Source organism: Podarcis tiliguerta (assembly GCF_965153285.1).
Source record: "Podarcis tiliguerta genome assembly, chromosome: 6".
Taxonomy (NCBI): domain Eukaryota; kingdom Metazoa; phylum Chordata; class Lepidosauria; order Squamata; family Lacertidae; genus Podarcis; species Podarcis tiliguerta.
This window is the reverse complement of record NC_139539.1, coordinates 46,285,193-46,304,015: the sequence shown is the minus strand read 5'-3', so window position 1 is coordinate 46,304,015 and position 18,823 is coordinate 46,285,193. Positions and strand designations below refer to the sequence as shown.

At 42.0% G+C, this 18,823-nt stretch overlaps 1 protein-coding gene across 2 annotated transcripts; it reads right to left on the bottom strand.

The window, feature by feature from the left end:
* Nucleotides 1-3,281: 3,281 nt before the first annotated feature.
* Nucleotides 3,282-14,875, bottom strand: PNPLA1 (patatin like domain 1, omega-hydroxyceramide transacylase). Of its 2 annotated transcripts, XR_014512567.1 has the most exons (9): nucleotides 14,309-14,875; nucleotides 10,446-10,678; nucleotides 9,901-9,966; nucleotides 8,463-8,672; nucleotides 7,594-7,654; nucleotides 6,199-6,435; nucleotides 5,580-5,700; nucleotides 4,108-4,882; nucleotides 3,282-3,903 (listed from the first exon to the last, which is right to left on the bottom strand). XR_014512567.1 is itself a non-coding variant. In XM_083445851.1 (8 exons), exons 1-8 carry the CDS (start codon nucleotides 14,508-14,510, stop codon nucleotides 4,822-4,824), a joined length of 1,191 nt encoding a protein of 396 aa, XP_083301977.1. In that variant the 5' UTR covers nucleotides 14,511-14,875; the 3' UTR covers nucleotides 3,282-4,821. The 2 variants fall into 2 exon arrangements, 1 of the variants encoding a protein (XP_083301977.1); XM_083445851.1 differs by having other exon boundaries at nucleotides 3,282-4,882.
* Nucleotides 14,876-18,823: the final 3,948 nt, after the last annotated feature.

Sequence of the window (18,823 nt, the reverse complement as noted above, 5' to 3'; positions counted from 1 at the left end):
AAGAGGTTAAACTAATAGGATGGAGGAATGATTTCTCAACCAATCTTTCCCAACCTGGTGCCCTCCAAATATTCTGGACTAAAACTCCCATCAGCCCCAGCAAGTTATGGCAGGATTAATTTTGGAGTGGGGGGGGGTGACGGAAAATTTAAACCAAAGTCTCTGGAGACATCTGCTGGATTAATGGAACATAGCAATTGCCAGGATAAATTGTGGTAGTGATGGTGACCTAAGATTTTAAAAACGTAAATAATAATAATTTAGGCCTATGGTATGTTCCCACCCCTTACTTACCTTACTGTAATGTTACCAATATTTAAAATGAAATTGAAACCTGTGTTCTGGTGAACATTGACCATCAACTGCCAATATTGTCAATACTGTATTATATTGCTGAGCATACAGCAAGATGCCAGAGGCACAAAATTAAATTTCACTTACCGTACTGAAATATCTTCAGTAACCCTGCTGGTGCTCACTAGTTTGATGCCAAATATGATATAATTGCTTTTTGTGGTGGTTTAGGGCCAAATTAGACATTTTGAGGGAAACAATTAAGTTTATGAACTCATTATTTCCTCATAACATGAATACATTACAGGAGCATTTATGGAGCATTTATGGGGAGCAATTGGCAATTTTGGATCCAAATTGGATACAAAATGGCCTGTTTTCCCAAGCAAAATACCCCCCTTTCAATACCTTTGTTCTGTTTCCTCTTCACAAATTTTGCAATCTCCTCTGTACAGAAAAATAATAACCTTGAATCTGGAGTCTAAATCAGAAACACACATACAGGAAGCAGATTCATTTCACATTTGCCGGCCTTTCCGGATTTCCCCCATATCATCAAAGTACAAATTTTCAGGTGTGATGTGAAATGACACTTGGAAAATGAGAACACTATATGGATACCCCTACTTTAATAGGGGTACAGTCAGGTTCCAATGCGCATTGTGCTCCTGTGTGAACAAGCCCGTATCATCATGCTTTGTGTGACACATGTCCTCTCCCCCATAGTGGAACATTTTCTCAACTGACTTATTATTTCATTAGGAATTTAGGTTTTACAAGCTGGTTCCAGATGGGAGTTTATGATGAAATTGGTGCTGCTCATGCATACAATGGTGTGGATTTTTTCAAAGCACCCCCATGACATTATCAAAATTCCAGGCTGCATTTTTGAAAATCTAATCTGGATGCCCCCTTACTGTGAAAAATCAGTTAAGCAAAAAAACAATCTGCTCTGTGTCTACCATCACCACTGGGCTTTACTGTGAATGTGAGGCTGCCTTGAGTCCAGCATTTCTGGGCAACGTTCACATGATGTTGCCCTCAACCAAACCCACCCACCTTTTTTGTAGAGTTTATTTGAATTTCCCTATCCTGGGAAACACCGAAAGGAAAGCAAAATCCAGACCTAATCCACCATTGCTTGGCTGCTGCTGTTTGATTTCTCTTTAGTTAAGGCGATACCAGAAAGATCTATGCGACCTGTGGGAAGTGGGGGTGGGATGCAGAGTTTGTGTTTGCTCCCTTGTTTGGAGAGCGAAAGGAAAAGGAGAATGTTCTTTCTTAAACCTGCTCACACCAAGCATGTTTTGAAGAACAGGTTAGGCTCTGTTGCATCATTAGCTCGTGATATGTGCTGGTACTAGCTTTATCATGGTTCATAAAGCTGAATGCAGCGTATCATTAGCATGCATAAATCTGTTACCTAACCATACCAAACTTGCAAGGTTGTAAATCCCTTGAGTCATATGATGAGTATATTCTGCATAAATTCTCTGCAAGTTGGAGTCAGATCTATGTCCATCCCGTTCAGTGTTGTCTGCACATATTGGCAGCACTCCCTATCAGCCCTATCTGCAGATGCCACTGTGGGTGGAACCCGAGACTTTCTGCATGCAAAGCAAGTGGTCTAACCACTGAGCTACAGGGCCAATCCCATTGAGTTAGAGCCCTTATGCCTGGTCAGGCTGTTGGGAACCTAGGCTGGGGTTGTCTCTGTGGCGTTCGTACAGAGCACCCGGTCGTTTCACAGACTATTGACCTGTACACCACTGCTTTATTCTTCCACTGCCACCAACCAGGTTTCTTCGGCTGAAATACTGAGTCTCAGTCAGGTTGTAAAGTCAACAATGAAGATTGACGTTTATTGAAGAACAAACAAGTTTTAAATATGTTTAGAACGGTTTCTCAAATGCGAGCCCTTAACTAGATATGGCACTATCTCACACTGTCACACTCTTCTCTCTCAGTTCTATCCCTGTCTCCCACTCTTAACTGTCACAACCGCTATATTCATCTTTTACTCGCTCTGTCTGACTCTGACTCCCCTATCTCCCAATGGTAAAAACCCTGGGCTGAGCCTCAAAACCAGGTAGGCTCCGCCTCTGAGCTTTCTCATTGGTCAGTCTACATTAACCATTCCCATCCCCCTGTACAAACATAATCACAAGGAATGGGCAAACGCCACATCCTCCTTCAGCGGATGGAGATGTAGAGGTGGGTCTTTCTTTCCAAGCCCCTCCAACTGTGATGTTTTCTGAACCAGAGAGAGATTGGATCTGGATATCGCTGCAGGCAAGGCCCGTGTGCTGGGCTGCTGGGCTCTGGCAGTCTGGAAGATGCTGCCATGTCAAGCCAGACTATAGCTCAGCGGCCAAAGATGTGTTATGGAAGGAGAAGATTCCAGGTGGTGCTGGAGTGAAGTGGCCTCTGGGATGGGATACTTGTAGGCCTCCAGATGTTGCCGGACTACTGGTCCCATCATCCCTGGCCACTGGTCCTGGTGACTGGGGCTGATGGAAGTTGTAGTCCAATAGCATCTAGAGGCCACCATGTTGGTTACGCCTGCAGGGTGAAACCGTTGGAAGCTTTATTCCAGTGGCAGCACACCCACTGCAAAAATTCAAAATATAAGGACAATGTTGTAGGGACTGCCACTGTGGCAGCATTGTTTGGGATCCCACCCCACAAGTCTGAGACCTTGGGCAGATACAGATGATTACCAACAAATTTGGGGGGAGAGGAGTTTGAGCCATATGTGGATACCAGTTGCAGAGGGCGCCCTCTTTATGGTTCTCCACCAGAACAGCCCATTACAGTCAGCCACTGGACCAGGTTGAATGTACTGCAAAACCATTTGGCGTCTTGCAGTCTTGAAATTACTACACCCAAAATGCACTGCAATGTTTCTGCTTCCCGGAATAGCCCAACTGTTGTGAAACTGGGTAGCACAGCAGCTGGTTCCACAAAGAAGTTGCAAGAGAAACATCTGAGATAACAGGAACATTTTAATGAATATTTAGAACACATGTGGGCAATAGACCAAGGTCTTGTCCATCACGTTTACATTCTATGTCACTACTTCATGAGTTACTATAGCACAGATTATAGTTTAAAGCAGCCTCCCCCAACCTGGTGCAATAACAACCTTGAAAAATATAGAGTTTGGGGTTTCCCCCCTCCCCTTTGTTTTCTCTTCTGCACAGGTTCTGTTTCTCTTTCTCCTTTTTGTTTGTGTCTCACCATGTTTGGTACACGCATACCATATTTTTCGCTCCATAAGACGCACCTGACCATAAGATGCACCTAGTTTTTAGAGGAAAGCAAGAAAAAAAATATTCTGAATGAAACAGTGGATGTATGATTTTTGTGGTTCATGCTGTGGCCACAGACATGTGATCTGACGGTGAGTTTGGGGTAGCCCAATGCAAAAATCCTGAGAATCCATGTGGATCTGTGCTTTGTAACCACGTTTTTGCGCCATTGTAGCCCCACAAAACAGTGGGTTTGTGGTTTTTTTGATGCAGGCTGTAGCCATGGACATGCTATGTGATCTGATGGTGAACTTGGGGTGACCCAATGCAAAAATCCTGAGGATCCATGGGCTTTTACCTCCGCCCTCCCAGGCAGCCTCCTTTATCGCTAATGTCCCTATCTCCCTCCCAATCGCTTACTGATCAGCTGCTTCCTTTCAACACTCCCTTCCCTCTTGTTTTCCTTAGCTGGAGCTGTTTTTTGCTCCTTCTTTTCTTCTAATTTCTCTCCTCGTTGCTTTAATCTTCTTGTCTCCTTTCTTTGCAAGTTCGCTGTCTTTACCTCCCCCCTCCCAGGCAGCCTCCTTTATTGCTAGCGTCCCTTACCTCGCTCACGATCGCTTGCCGATCAGTGGCTTTGTTTCAACACCCACTTCCCTCTTTCAAAAAAAGAAGCACGATCTGCTTTTTGCCCCTGGGCAATTCGGCTCCAGGGACCACACATTCGCTCCATAAGACGCACAGACATTTCCCCTTACTTTTTAGGAAGAAAAAAGTGTGTCTTATGGAGTGAAAAATACGGTAGTTATGTACTTTATGAACTTTCAATAAAGATGTTACATGCACACACACACACAAAAAAAAGATCTGGCCTGCAGACTCACTCAAGGTTTTGTGAGTTATTCTAGCAGTTGCCTACAGAAATGAAAATATATATTTCTTTTTTTCTTCATAGCAGCACCTCAAATTTGAATGATTTAGAACCAATGCAACATGGAGGGGGGGGTGGCCTGTCATTCTCTTGCCTCTGAGCCCATTCATTGCTGAGCTTCGTGATGTCATGGACTATTTTATGCAGTTTGTAATAATTTGGGGAGGGGGAACCTATCACCCGCAGAATTTTGACAGGCAGCACACTTTCCACGCCTGAAGGCAAAAGAGCTGGATGCTCTCTGCAGCAGTTTCAGATCCTTTCTGCCTTCGGTGAATCGTCTTTCATGCTTTAGAGAGCAATATGCTTTGTTAATACTTTGTTCCGGTTGCATCTGACAAACCATCACTTAGACCTTTTGAACTGTCTTCCAAGCCAGCTGATCTCTTCCAAAACATGCCACAACCTTTAGAAGAAATGATACAGGATAAATCAAGGGAAAATTGGGAGCGAACACATTGCAAGCTTTGAGACTGGAGCCAGAGTCTGTCTATGTATAATATAACATTTGAAAACACCCTTATTTGAGGTACACACCTGCATTTAGGTTTCAAGACAAGATAAAAAAAGCTGAAGTTCTAAAGACCAAAGATCAAGAAGTTCTGTACTCACTAAGGATTTCCATTCTCGGGGTCCTATACTAAAAGGCCTTGATCCCACCTATATCTATCAGTTTGGGTCAGACTACATTCTGCTTACAAATGCAGGAGACAGGAACTCAATGACACATTTTAAACAGGAAAACCAATTTGGGAGAGGGTGACTGGGAAGTAGAGAAAGAGCAGGTGGGGAAAGGGTTAAGCGCATGCCTGACCCTCCCACCTCTTCTCCACACATAGATTGACATAGTTCTAAATCTTATAAATTCCTTATAAAATTGCAGTCAAATATCAACAATTAAGAACCACCATTTCCTCTAGCCAATCAGAGGCTGTCTGCTTGGTTGGGTTGGTTGGTTTTTTAAATAAACCATACACTAGACAAAGAAATAGCTAAGTATATTTCTGATCCAATCAACACAAAATTCACTCTTCTTGCTAAGTCATTGCTGAAGCAATTAAAAATCAAACCCCATTCAAGAATCTCATCTAGGAAATCCTTACCTTTTACAGAAAGACCATGCCACTCTTGTAGAAGGTTTAATGGATGTAATTTGTTGCAATATGAATCTTGTTACCATACTTAGCAATCCGGGTGTTTTCTGCATTTGTAACATAGCTGAAGCTACATCCAACGGGGTATGAAAATAATAAAAGTAATGGAATTAATGATTTATGGAAAAGAAAAATCAGATTACACACACAAATCTCCACAATATATTTCCCTAGCAGCAGCTATTAAATGACTGGGAAATCCAATTACCCAAGTAAGGGGGACATGGCAGAAATATATATAACGATACATTGTGTGAAGACAGTGTATAGCATAATACTAGGACCTGGTGGTACAATATGTTCAATCTGTACTCTTTTATTTTGGTTTGAAAGAGTTTTACTTGTTTTGATGATTGTGTAAATTGTTTTACTTGCTTTTACAATCTGTACTATTGCAGTCTGCATTTATACAGTCTGTACTATTGCAGTCTGCATTTATACAGTCTGTACTATTGCAGTCTGCATTTATACAGTCTGTACTATTGCAGTCTGCATTTATACAGTCTGTACTATTGCAGTCTGCATTTATACAGTCTGTACTATTGCAGTCTGCATCTGGGTTTCTCACCTTTCGGACAATGCAGAGACAGTTGTGGCAATAGTCTGCTGCCTGCTCTATGGACTGTACCATTCTTACAATTAGAGGGCTTGGAGAAGTCTTTAGGAACTGTCCTGATAGGCGTGCTGAGGACGTCCACCCTTGGTTGTTGGCAGGAAGCCGCTTGACCAGCATGGAACAACTCTTTTTTACTGAAGACACCAAGAAATTCAACTGTTTTGGCATGAGAGCAGATTTCAAAACTATCTGACAAGAAATAATCAAAGAAACAATCAAATACCTAACAAGAAATAATCAAATATGCAAAGTAATACAAATGGCATTTTTAAGAGCAGAAAAATATCTAAGGGGTTTATAAGCTTTATTGGCTATGCCCTTCCCACAAACCAGGTAAAAGTGAGAGCATATTGCTTATGAGACCAACTCTTCTTAAAATGCTAGAAGCAAACTCCAGAGTTACATAGACCTCTTCTCCAGATGTGAGTCTTCAAAAGGAAGGGGAAATAGATGTTGCATAATGAGCAAAATCTGCTGGTTTTGGGGTGGTTTGGGGTGCGCAGAGTTGATTGGCTGAGATTTTAAGGCACAGATAGTTACTCATAGGTGGCTATTTTGCCTCAATCAAGTCCAGTTTGGCCATTCTCATGTAAAAGTTACTTCCATTGACAAAGGAGCTTCCAGACAGGCATTTATTTGCTTGCTACTGGTATAAGCAAGGGGTGTTTGTTTGTTTGTTTGTTTTTGTAGCATCTGCCTGATCAAAATGCCAGCCTGGATTCCCCCCCCCCCAATTTAATTAGGATTTATGCAGAAAATTATTTCTTTCAAATGTGATATCTTTAAAAAAAAAAACCACCAAAACCCTCTCCAGCTAAGCAGCTGCCTGCTATAGCTGAACAACCTGTTTGCAATATTAAGCCCCCATCTGGAAGCACCCAAAGATAAGTGTTAGATGCTGTTAAGTCCATAATCGTCTTTCACACTGAAGAAAAAGTTACAGACCAGAATAAACAGACCAATCTCCTATGTACAGAAGAATAATACTCTTAAATCTGGAGTCTAAATCACACACCAGCTTCAATGTGGGTTTCTCCTAGGCCAAGTGAAGAAAGGGGGTTGGGTTTATGGACTCTGGACAGTGTACTCTTAATTCACTGTGCCTGTGAAAACAGAATAATGCTGTCTTCACATTACAGCTGTGATTGCGGTATAGAAATCTCTCCAGAAATATATAATGCTGTTTACTTGTGTTCAGAGGCACAGCTTTGGGCCAAAGATTGGGGGGGGGCAGTGATGCAGCACATGCGTAATGTCGTGCCTGTGACATCACACACACGTCATCAGGAGGAGAGGCGCATTGCCAGGAGGAGTCATGTAACATTTTATGAGCCATGTGGCACTTACTGTTTCTGTGCAAGAAGAGAATGGCATCCAGATATCCTTGTGAATAAAAGTCATTCAAAACCTAGGAAAAGGCATGCAATGCGTCAAAATAATCTTGGGCAATTGGACCGTTCCAGTTGTCAGCGGTGTAAGAGAATACTGATGTTAAATGTAAGCACTAAATTTATTTAAATTATATTTCAATGTTAAGAAATCTCTATCGTATGTAAGTTGTATTCTTTGAATGTGCCTCTTGGGATGGTTAACAGCAGTGGCGTAGCGTGGGGGGTGCAGGGGGGCCCGGCCGCACCGGGCGCAACATCTGGGGGGGCGCGCTCGCACTCGCAGCTCTCTGCCCCTACCTGGCTCACTCACTCTCTCTCACTGCAGTGCTGGCTGTGCGAATCCGATCCGAGCCGCCGGGTTGCCGCCCACAGTGGAGGGGAGGGTGCCAGGCGTGCGGCTCGGTGCGGAGAGAGAGAGAGGGACTATCTGGGGGAGGGACAGTGCAGCGGGGGGGGGCGCAAATTACTTGCCTTGCCCCGGGTTAGAGGGCGCAAATTACTTGCCTTGCCCCGGGTGCTGACAACCCACGCTACGCCACTGGTTAACAGTGCCCTTTTGAGTTCATTCCCCGCCAGTTAAAAACCCTTTTAAAAAGCAGTGCATCCAAATATGGCAATTAGATCAAAGTCTGGCAATTTGAACACAGAACTTTTCAGACTGTATAAAATAAATGCTTGTACTCCAGTGAGCCTTTGCTGGCATCCCCTCTCCCTTTCGGTGCTCTTCCCCACCCAATATTTGTAAGCCATTTCTTAATTCTACTCCCTCATCTTACTTGACAGGCTGATCAACAACGTAATAACTAGACGATTGAGGAAACCTACCCGGCAGTTGGGTGGAAATATGGCATAGCTAATTCTGCACAAGTTCTCTATGGATAGCTGAATGGTGCAGTTTGCGATATGAAAGCCGTAGAACATTGCTGGGCAGTTCCGAGGGCAGATGTCAGTCTCCCCTGTAAAAGGAGACACGGTGATGGCCGTCTCCAAGTCGGAACAAGGCTGCAAGTTAGTGAAACCTCCATCAACGTACCGCTGCAAGAAAGCAACAGGGATGTTTCAAGATAATTGCGTTAAGCAAATGCAGCACAGCTGAAGCAGAACTAGTACTCTGAAAGGTTAGCAGAAAAAAAGCTGCATTCTAATACTGCTACTGTTGATTAAATTGCTTGGATCTCTAATAGCAAGTCACCATCGGTCTCTTTCTTTTGCTGTGAAATATTTCTTGATGTTTTTATTTTATTTTTTAAAAAAATTGCTTGTGTTTTTACTTGAGTGGATAAAAATTGGTTTAAAATTTATATACCGCCTGATGGTTAAAAAAAGAGAAAGCCCCAAAGCGGTTAACAAAACGATAAAAGAAGAAAATGAAGATAAATTTACAGCATTAGTTTAAAGCGTGCAAAAAGTTAGAATAATAAAACAAGTTAAAATTCACATCCACTTTCTAAGCTTCTTGTATAAACTTATTGTAACTGAAAGGCAATTGCTATTTATAGAATTCATGTATCTGTGGTATCCCTGAAGGCGAGGCTTTTTCTTTTTTTTTTCTTTTGTTTTGGTAAAAAGTTAGGTACTGGCTGGCACTCACACCTTGCTGTGGGTTCCAGCACAAAATGACTGCCATTACAACACAAAAGAAAAAAAGTAATGGTGCTTCATACCAGAGAATGCCAGAACACAAAAAAGCACTGCTGGAAGGTCCACCTAGTTCTCAGTCAGTGAAGCTTCATGGTACAGTGGTACCTCGGGTTAAGTACTTAATTCGTTCCGGAGGTCCGTTCTTAACCTGAAACTGTTCTTAACCTGAAGCACCACTTTGGCTAATGGGGCCTCCCGCTGCGCCGCCAGAGCCCGATTTCTGTTCTCATCCTGAAGCAAAGTTCTTAACCTGAAGCACTATTTCTGGGTTAGCGGAGTCTGTAACCTGAAGCGTATGTCACCTGAAGCGTATTTAACCTCAGGTACCACTGTTAGTATTGCAAACATAGCTTGCATACTCTCCAACACCCAGGGGATCCAAATTGGGACACTCGTTTTTTTGGTCCCGAGCTCTCGCAGGAGCCAGCTAACTCACGCCAGAGCACTGGGACCAAAAAAAGGGGACATTCTGGGATCTAATCAGAAGCCGGGATGGCTTCTGTACTTCTAGGATGTTCTGCTCAAATCAGAACGGTTGAGCACTATAAGTTTGTGAGTGTATTAGACAGCATGAAAAGACAGAATAACCAGCCTTCTCTAGGATGGTGCTAAATAAACTCACCACACCTCGGAAGGAGGGAGGGATGAAGCCAGCATAGATTGGGATAAAGCAACTGCAAACCAATGCCTGTGGGAAGAGAAAGAATATCTGTGTGTTGTGGAGGCATTAGATGGATAGAAGCAATTCTATCATATTCCTCATTTAAAGGGACAAGCTGGTGAACTTTAGTGGCTAAGCCAGAAGGTCCTTGAAATTCAAACCTTGATTCTGCTATGAACTCACAAAGTATTTTTATTATTACCTGCCCCTCACCCCATGGTCCCAGGGTGGATCACAACAATTAAAACACTTTAACAATTAAAGCACTTTATTCATTACACGATATTTATTGAGGGTTTCACCCCCCCCCAGCAGTATATAAATTTCATGAAATTATTATTTTTTTAAATCCATTTTATTACCTTGATGTTAATTTAAGTATTATTTTAATCTTAAGTTCATCCCATAGAAGAGGAACTGTGTAATTACCTGAAATTGCAGTGAAAAATACTATAAAGAGCTTTGAAAAACAAAAAAATAAAAATAAAAAATGAACTTTTTGTCACCTGGATAAGCTCCTCTTTGGAACTGTACTCAGAAACCACAACATTTTGGCCATCTACCAGACGGGTGAGAGAAACATAAAGCCGCCCTGTGGCCATCTGGTGAGAGTTCTCTGGCAGAATTTGGTGCAGTCTTTTCTGCAGGATACGAGCCACACTACAACCAGGGGCAAGAGGGCCAATTATGGGTTTCCTGGTATCTTGTGCAGCCCTATAGAAAAACCTTTTTACATCATCTGGCAGAGGAGAAAAAACAAGCATTTATTAGAAAATGGCAGACAGGATTATTAGAATCACCTGTTATTAAATTATGCTCTCGGTTGTTTATAAGAATAGTTATCCCCACATTCCCCCCCATTCTTGCTATCTTGACAAATGCAGAGCTGGGACCAGGCATCTGCAGATATCACTTCCAGTTCTGCCCTTCTTCTGAACTGTTGAACTTAACACCATGATGGGGGAGATGGGTCGCAATTAGATACGAACTGCTGACTGACACCTACATATGAAAATCCATGTTATTTAAAGCATGCTAAAACAATTAACAGGTAGCTGGAAGGGACAATTACTCATGCACATGCCACAGAAGCTAATTTGTGTTTCATGTGGGGAAATGAACAAAAATAATACAGAGTTCATTCACAAACCATTATAATGTTCCTTCATGTTCTCCCCCAACCAGTATTCAGACATATACTGTCTCTGATACTGGAGGTATCATCTCGTTATGAGTCTGTGGGTGCCTTGACTCCCCTAAATTGGTTTAATGGATGTTGGAGTTTAATCAGTGCTTGGAGTATTAAGCAATATCAAAAAACAGTTTTTCCATGCGCAAGAAATTGCCTGGGAGAAGATGAGCCATTAGCAGAGATCAAAGACAGAGAGATGGACTATTAGCAAAGCCAAGACTCCGTGCCTGCCAGCAAATGAGGAGAGCTGCTCCCTGAACTCTGAGATAGTGAACAGAGACAAAAGGAGAGCATTGGATTTAGGATTTGAGTGGGCTGTGACATCATCGAGGGGAAAAGGGGTCAGGCTGTGAACGCGGAAAGCTGAAGAGCAGGGGACTAGCAGCTGACTCTGAGGCTGCAGCAATGGGAGAAACAGGACTCACTTGGGGTGTAAAAGCTGGGAGCCCCTCCATCATAGGCTCAGGTTGTATATATGCATAAATAAACCATATATCATAAAGACACAACAGTCTCAGGTGTGCCTCATTCCCAAACGAAACACCAACCCTGATTAAGCGCCTGGAACCCCTGAAATCTCACACCACATGGAGATTGGAGCGGCGTGTAAGAATATATAGGCAACATGACCACTGGTAGCCTTAGCCTCCCTGAATTTGTCTAATCATAGGGTGGTGATCTGAAAACAGGCATTTTCTGTTTTCCCCTGTGCTGTGGAATGCCCTTCCCTCTGCCATATGTGATGAAGCAACCATTAGTTGCCACAGACATCTGGTGATGACTTTCCCTGGCCCATAAGAATGGACCCTGTTTTACATATTCAAATCCTCTGGATTTCTGTTTTATTTGCTTTTCTGTGCTTTTATATTGCTATTACACTGGTTTGAGGGTTTTTTGTTTTTGTTTGAATAATATATTGTTTGGATCTTTGAGATACGTTTTGAACTATTAAGGCAGTTTATAAATGCTTTTAGATAAGTAAAGAAATAAAATAACGCTTTTATAAATCAACAGTTGTAAATCATTAGCAAGACCATTGTTGCATCTGCCTGAGAGGGAAAATGCCACTTGCAATGCAAATGTTTTCTGGTAACTGGTAAAGGCATAGAGCAGAGCTTTCCGAACTTTTCCAGTTGGTGACACGCTTTTTGAACATGCATCATTCGCGACACAGTAATTCAGTTTTGCATCACTTTTTGACATGGTAATTCAGTTTTACTAGCAAACTGGAGATTAAACGAACCCTTTCCAGCCCCAGGAGGAGCGCGGGGAGCATTTGTGTGACACACACTGCAGCCAACATACTAACATGTCATGACCCAGTTTGATATTGTTATCGCTCAGCTTACATGCATAAACATAGGCACTTCTGCATTTCTTTGTCGTAATAGCTGCTGAGATGACCAAACTAGTTCAGCTCACATGCCATGTCTGGGAGTTGGTTTAGAAAGATGGAACATGTCGCCAGACAGATTAGATTGATCAAAAATACCTGTGTCCTAAGCATACTGGGATACCCAGGAATTAGAACAGTTAAAGATGTTTGAGTAGATATTAAGGGACGGTGACTTAACGACTAATGCATAACAAGTTCATGTAGGGTCGTGATTGGCTAAGTCACGGAAAAAGCTAGAAAAGCAAATTCTGAATTTTAAGTTCGGGGAAACATTGACTTTCTTGTGGCCTGGAGTCAAAACTAAGGCTGCCATCTGCACTATACCATTCAAGCAGTAACATACCACTTGAAGCTGTCATGACTTCCACCCAACAATCCTGGGAGCTGTAGTTTTTAATGGCTCTGAGAGTTGTTAGGAGATGTGAGGAATTTGGCAAGGGAAGCTTTTCCTACGATGCGTACAAGTATCCAGAAGGAAAAAATATGTGTCTTGCTGGAAGACCTGGGGCATTCTTGACATGGCAGCATAAGTCTGTCCCCGCCCCTTCCTTTGGCAATTCCTGTTGGGGTGGCAGCACGTTGTGTAAACCGAAACATGGAAAGCAGCTGTTCATGTAGCAAGGACTGGATTTTATCTATGTTTCATGGGAACTAACAGACATAAATGTCCCTTCGATTCATTAAACAAGCAAAAGGTTAAGCTCTGGGAAGCTAGGGGTGCGCGTTAAAACATTGCAATGTGACTAGGAGCCTTTTTAAACTGAAGAGTGGGTCGAAAATACTTTTAAAAAACTAAATGGACAGATGCCAATACTCTGCGTCCCTGGGTAAATATCAGACCCTCCAAGTGTCCCTATTTTCCAAGGGACAGTCCCAGATTTACAGAAGCCACCGTAGCTTCTGATTTGATCCCAGAATGTCCTGCTTTTCCTTAGGATGTCCCTATTTTCATCGGAGAAATGTTGGAGGGCATGGAGTTATGTGACCCCCCCAAGCCAAGGAGATAATTAACTATACAACCTTTGAAGACATCTGAAGACAGCACTGTATAGGGAAGTTCTTAAATGTGTAACGTTCCGTTATGTTTTTATTTATGTTGGAAGCTGCTAAGAGCGGCTGGGGCAACCCAGTCAGATGGACGGGGTATGGAACAAACGACGACAACAACTTTTGTTATTGGATAGGACATCCCTATTTTAATTGGATAAATGTTGGAGGTTATAAGATATCTTATCAATGGTTTATCAAAACAGCTTCCTTACCGTAAGGGCAACTGAGAGGAAACACACTAAGATCTGAAATTATACCTGAGCACTCACAATTATAGCTTTTTAAAAAAGATTCTTAAAGTATTCAGATACAGAGAGAACAATATTGCAAAGTTAAAAGCTCTAAGTCGAACAGTTGGACAGATACCCTGGTGCAAACTGATTACAATATATTCTTCAGGGCTATCCAATCCCCCGAGTAGGTGTTCAGAAATCTGCAGTCAGTTAAAGAACATGTTGGGATATCTGTCTAATAAATCATTCTATATCTATTAAAATTGGGTTTTTTCTTGTTGGATATATTTGCATGGGAATCTGAGGTATTATCCCTGTCTTTATAGAACAGTGCACTCTCACACCATTACCTCTGTATGCTACACTGAAAGAAGAAAGTTTGAGGACTCAACTTCTCCCCAAGTCCCACCCAATAAATTTTGCAGTGAATTACCTAGTTAACAGACACAAATGCATATAAGTACATCTAGAACAAGCCAAACCAATTCAAGTGCTTACCCAGATTAAGTTCACACACCACAGCTGCTGCTATGATTGAGCCAGATGATGCTCCATATATTTTTGGCGCAGACCTCAATATTCCAGGCGCTAGTTCCAAGAAGCCCCGGATCACACCTATTTCATAAACAGCAAGAAAACCACTAGCTCCAAAAGAAAAAGACAACGGGGCACCAGACATGCTTAAATCCACTTCAGCCATCTTCAGTAGAACATATCCAGAATTGCCAATCTCTTCTTATGCAAAGCTCCCTTTTTATCTAAACGTCATCAATGCAATCAGGAGAGAATGAGTCACAGGTCTCCCTGCTCAGTACCAGCCCTCATAAAATGCATTTTTAAAAATTGCTTTTGTTTTGTATCCACAGCCATGTCTCAACTACTTTCCTGGCTAAAAATACTGTTGTGCAGCTATCAAAGTAGCTTTAGAGCAGTGCAGGTATGTCTGTCATCTTCTTTTCTGCATCAGACTGAAGCTCTTGTTTTTGGATAATAAATCCTGCATGTTCTAGTTGTTAGTCTTGCATCAAGTAGCCGGAGCGTGTCTTGCATTTCCTTTGCAGTCTCCACCCCACCCTCATTTTTTTCCTCTTGGGTCTTCTTCGAGAGTGTTTTTCTAAATTGGATTTTCTCACAATCTCTTCTTAGGAACAGCTCAACACTGAATGAGTAGAGCTTTGTGCAAGGAACTCAGACGCAGTAGCTGTTGTCCAATGGATTACACAGAAGGCAGGGCTAGGTTATCTTTGAAAACTTAGTGAATTAACTCTGCACTTTATAATCTTGGAATAATATTGTTATGAGTTTGGTGGGGGCTGGGATAGGCTGAACACCCTTCTAATTCCTGGATCCAGCAAGTGTTAAAATCGAAGCAAGGATTCAAATTACTGAAACGCTATTGCTTTTGTCTGTTTATTTGCCTGTATGCTAATTGAAAATTGGACAAAAACAGTGCCTCAGATTAACCTCATTGGGGCAATCCTGAGTTACCCGTAGTGCAAAGGAAAGGATGAACAGAAAGGTGAGGATCAATGTTTTTATTCAAATTGTCCAGTGGCTTATAGCGTCAAATAGGAAGCCTTTTCCCAGAATTTCCTACAGGTGAGCTGGAGTGTTTCCTTGGCTGCGGACTGTAAGGAGGATGTGGTGACAGTGAGGACATATACCCAAAACCCACAGCAAGCAGCTTTACTATCCCACAGCCCATCCCCTGCAGATGAACTGGAATACAGTGGTACCTTGGGTTACAGACGCTTCAGGTTACAGACTCCGCTAACCCAGAAATAGTACCTCGAGTTAAGAACTTTGCCTCAGGATGAGAACAGAAATTGTGCTTTAGCAGTGCAGTGGCAGCAGGAGGCCCCATTAGCTAAAGTGGTACCTCAGGTTAAGAACAGTTTCAGGTTAAGAATGGACCTCCAGAACGAATTAAGTTCTTAACCACTGTAGTTCCTTAGCTGAGATAACCAGAGTGGCAGGTTCAGTTACTGAAAATCCTCATTCCAAAGGAAGACTTTTCCACTACTATGCTTCTCAATTTAAAATCAATGGATTGTGATGCTCCTACTGGAAAAAAGTGCACGGAGTCATTTATGACGAATTTCTGCTGCCCACTGGAACTAAGAGCTGCAGGGGATAAGGCAATGTCAGGAGCTTTTGCTGGATCTCAGCCCCTCTCACTCATTTAATGATTGGCTTAATTCATGATGTGACTTGGGCTTGGCATAGTACAAAACTGTGTAATGTTGCATTAAAATTCTTCCACGGTATTACTTACATATACACAGGGTTGTTTTATGAAAAGATTATTTTTCTCAGAATTAAACTGTTTGTTCTAGAACTATGTGGTTTGGTTTAAAAACTGTGAAGCCCTGATACGTCTCTGCTAGTTTCTGTAATATTTCAATTATCTGATGATAATGAAGCCAATCACGGACTCTATTTTTTAGTTTGTCAAAACTCTGTAATTTCCATTTTTCTCCATCTTGTTCTAAAATCTCCCAATATTTTGGCCAATTGGCCTCCATATTGAGTTTTTTTAGTGCTTTTGCTTCCATTGGGGACAACCACCTTGGAGTCTTGTTTTCAAGTAGGTCTTTGTATCTAATCCAAACATTAAACAATGCTTTCCTAACAATGTGAATTTTAAACATTCTATGCACTTTAACCTTGTCATACCATAAATATGCATGCCAACCAAACACGTTGTTAAATCCTTCTAAGTCCAAGATGTCTGTGTTTTCAAGAAGTAGCCATTCTTTTAGCCAGCAGAAAGCTGCTGCTTCATAATAAAGCTTCAAGTCTGGCAGGGCAAAGCCTCCTCTTTCCTTTACATCCGTTAATATTTTAAATTTTATCCTAGATATGTCTTTTTGCCACTTCTTGAAACAATCAGTTTTGTCAATAATCTGCAATGTCTGAAATAAGAACAACATTCTTGGCAGTACATTCATCTTTATCACGGCAATACGACCCATTAATGAGAGTTTCAAATTAGACCATATTTCTAGATCTTTCTTTATCTCCGTCCAACCTTTGTCATAATTATCTTTGTATAAATTCCCATTTTTAGCAGTCATAATAATTCCCAAATATTTCACTTTTTTCAAATATTTCACTGTCAAGCCTGTCTCATTCTGAAACCTTTCTTTCTCAATTTCTGTTAAGTTCTTTGCCAAGACCTTGGTTTTTGTTTTATTTAATTTGAAACCTGCCAATCGACCAAACTCCTGAATCAGTTCTAAAACTCTTTTCACACTAGATTCTGGCTCCTGCAATGTCAAGACTAAGTCATCTGCAAATGCTCTTAATTTATATTGTTTAACTCCGACCTTAGTTTCTGTAATATTTCATAAATATTATATCAGGCTTGGGGTTGTATCCAACACAGTGTGAGTGAAGTTCTACTTATGCAGTGGGGCTTCCATTTCATCTCCTCTCTATGCATGCCCACAAAATCTGCTCCAGAGGGTCCCCCAACCCCTCCAAGCTGATTCTGAGGCAGTGCCAGGGGATGCTGAAGAGGACAGGAGTACGAGGGAAATCTGTTGCACGCATGGAGCTACGCCACTGGATGTGGCCAGGAGTATGATATTTTAAGATCTCTTAAAGTTGTCTGATCACAATGGAAACTGGTGCTAAACAAACCAACATTCATCCTTTTTCCCTATTGCAAATAGCAGGGGCCTAACTCTTAAGGGAGATCACTGCAGGGGCAAAGGTTTAAGAACTCTCGCTCCCACAATACCACCTTCCATCTGGCCCAGGGCCCTTCCCCTGCCCCCCAACCAGTCATTTGTTAAACAAAAAAAGTTATGCATTGCCAAAATACATGATAAAGTGAAATCTTGCTTGACCTTTATTTTCAATGCATAGTGACAAGATAAATCACCATGAGGAAAGTATCGAAGACTGATGTCAAAAATCACACCGATCTGTGCAGATGTGCTACCTTCAAGTCCCCTCCCAAGAAAAGACATACAGTATTATGAAAACCCTATTCATGTGTGCTTAAAGTGGATAAGGAATGTGATACACTGTATCTAGCCTGATTATATAAAATTATTATTATCATTTTCTCTCCCTGCAACCTACACTTGTTTATATTGCTTACCTTAATAGTATGATTTATAGTATAACAGTTCGCTGCCTGTAAGACTTGTGACAAAGCAACAAGACTAAAAGCTTTGGGTTCATGGTTCTGGTACTAGGCTTATTTATAAAAATATTTATATAGTGCTATTTCATTTTTTAAAAATCAAAGTGCTTGACAACAATAGTACATAAAACCAGACACTGACCCACTGAAATCAATGGACTTTCCACTTCATTAGATGTATACATGTAGTGTGTATATATCTATATCCAACACGTACGCATATCCAAAGATAGGAAGAGAAAATTTAAGTTACGAGGTTCCTGGGAAGCAAAGCCCATGCAAAACTGCAGACTGACAAAATACAGCTAGCGAAACCTACAGCCGACCTGCCAGGAAATCCTTAATGGTCCACCATGATTTGTATCTCAAACCCCTGAGCTGTGTCACCTCCTCTAGAGCAGGAGCGTGGACTTTAGGTTCGTAGGTTCCCCTTGGCTTCTCCCTATTGCCCCTAGGCTCGCCAGTGGGAACCAAGTGCCAACCAGCGTCTCAGAAAGTGGGAAGCGAAGGGCTCCTGCAAGGCACACATTGCCGCTGTCTTCAGTCCCAGAACTGGAGCTCGCACACAAAAACTTGTTCCTGTTTGTCCTCCTCCACCCGGTCTTCCTAATCTCGGCAACCTAATTTAAGAAGGGAAGAAGAGGAAAGGCTTTGGACTGCCGCGCACGAAAAATCTACCCGGGGGATCACTCAAGAGATCCATCTACGAGTATCCCGATCTACTTTCTGCCTGCCCTACTATAATCTAAATTTCTCCAGCTACTTGAAATTCCCGGTGCCAATGGCGGAGTAGGGGGCAGGTATTTTAATTACCGGCTCTTTATTTAAAGCTTTGGAGAGCCTTGACTGCAAGAGCC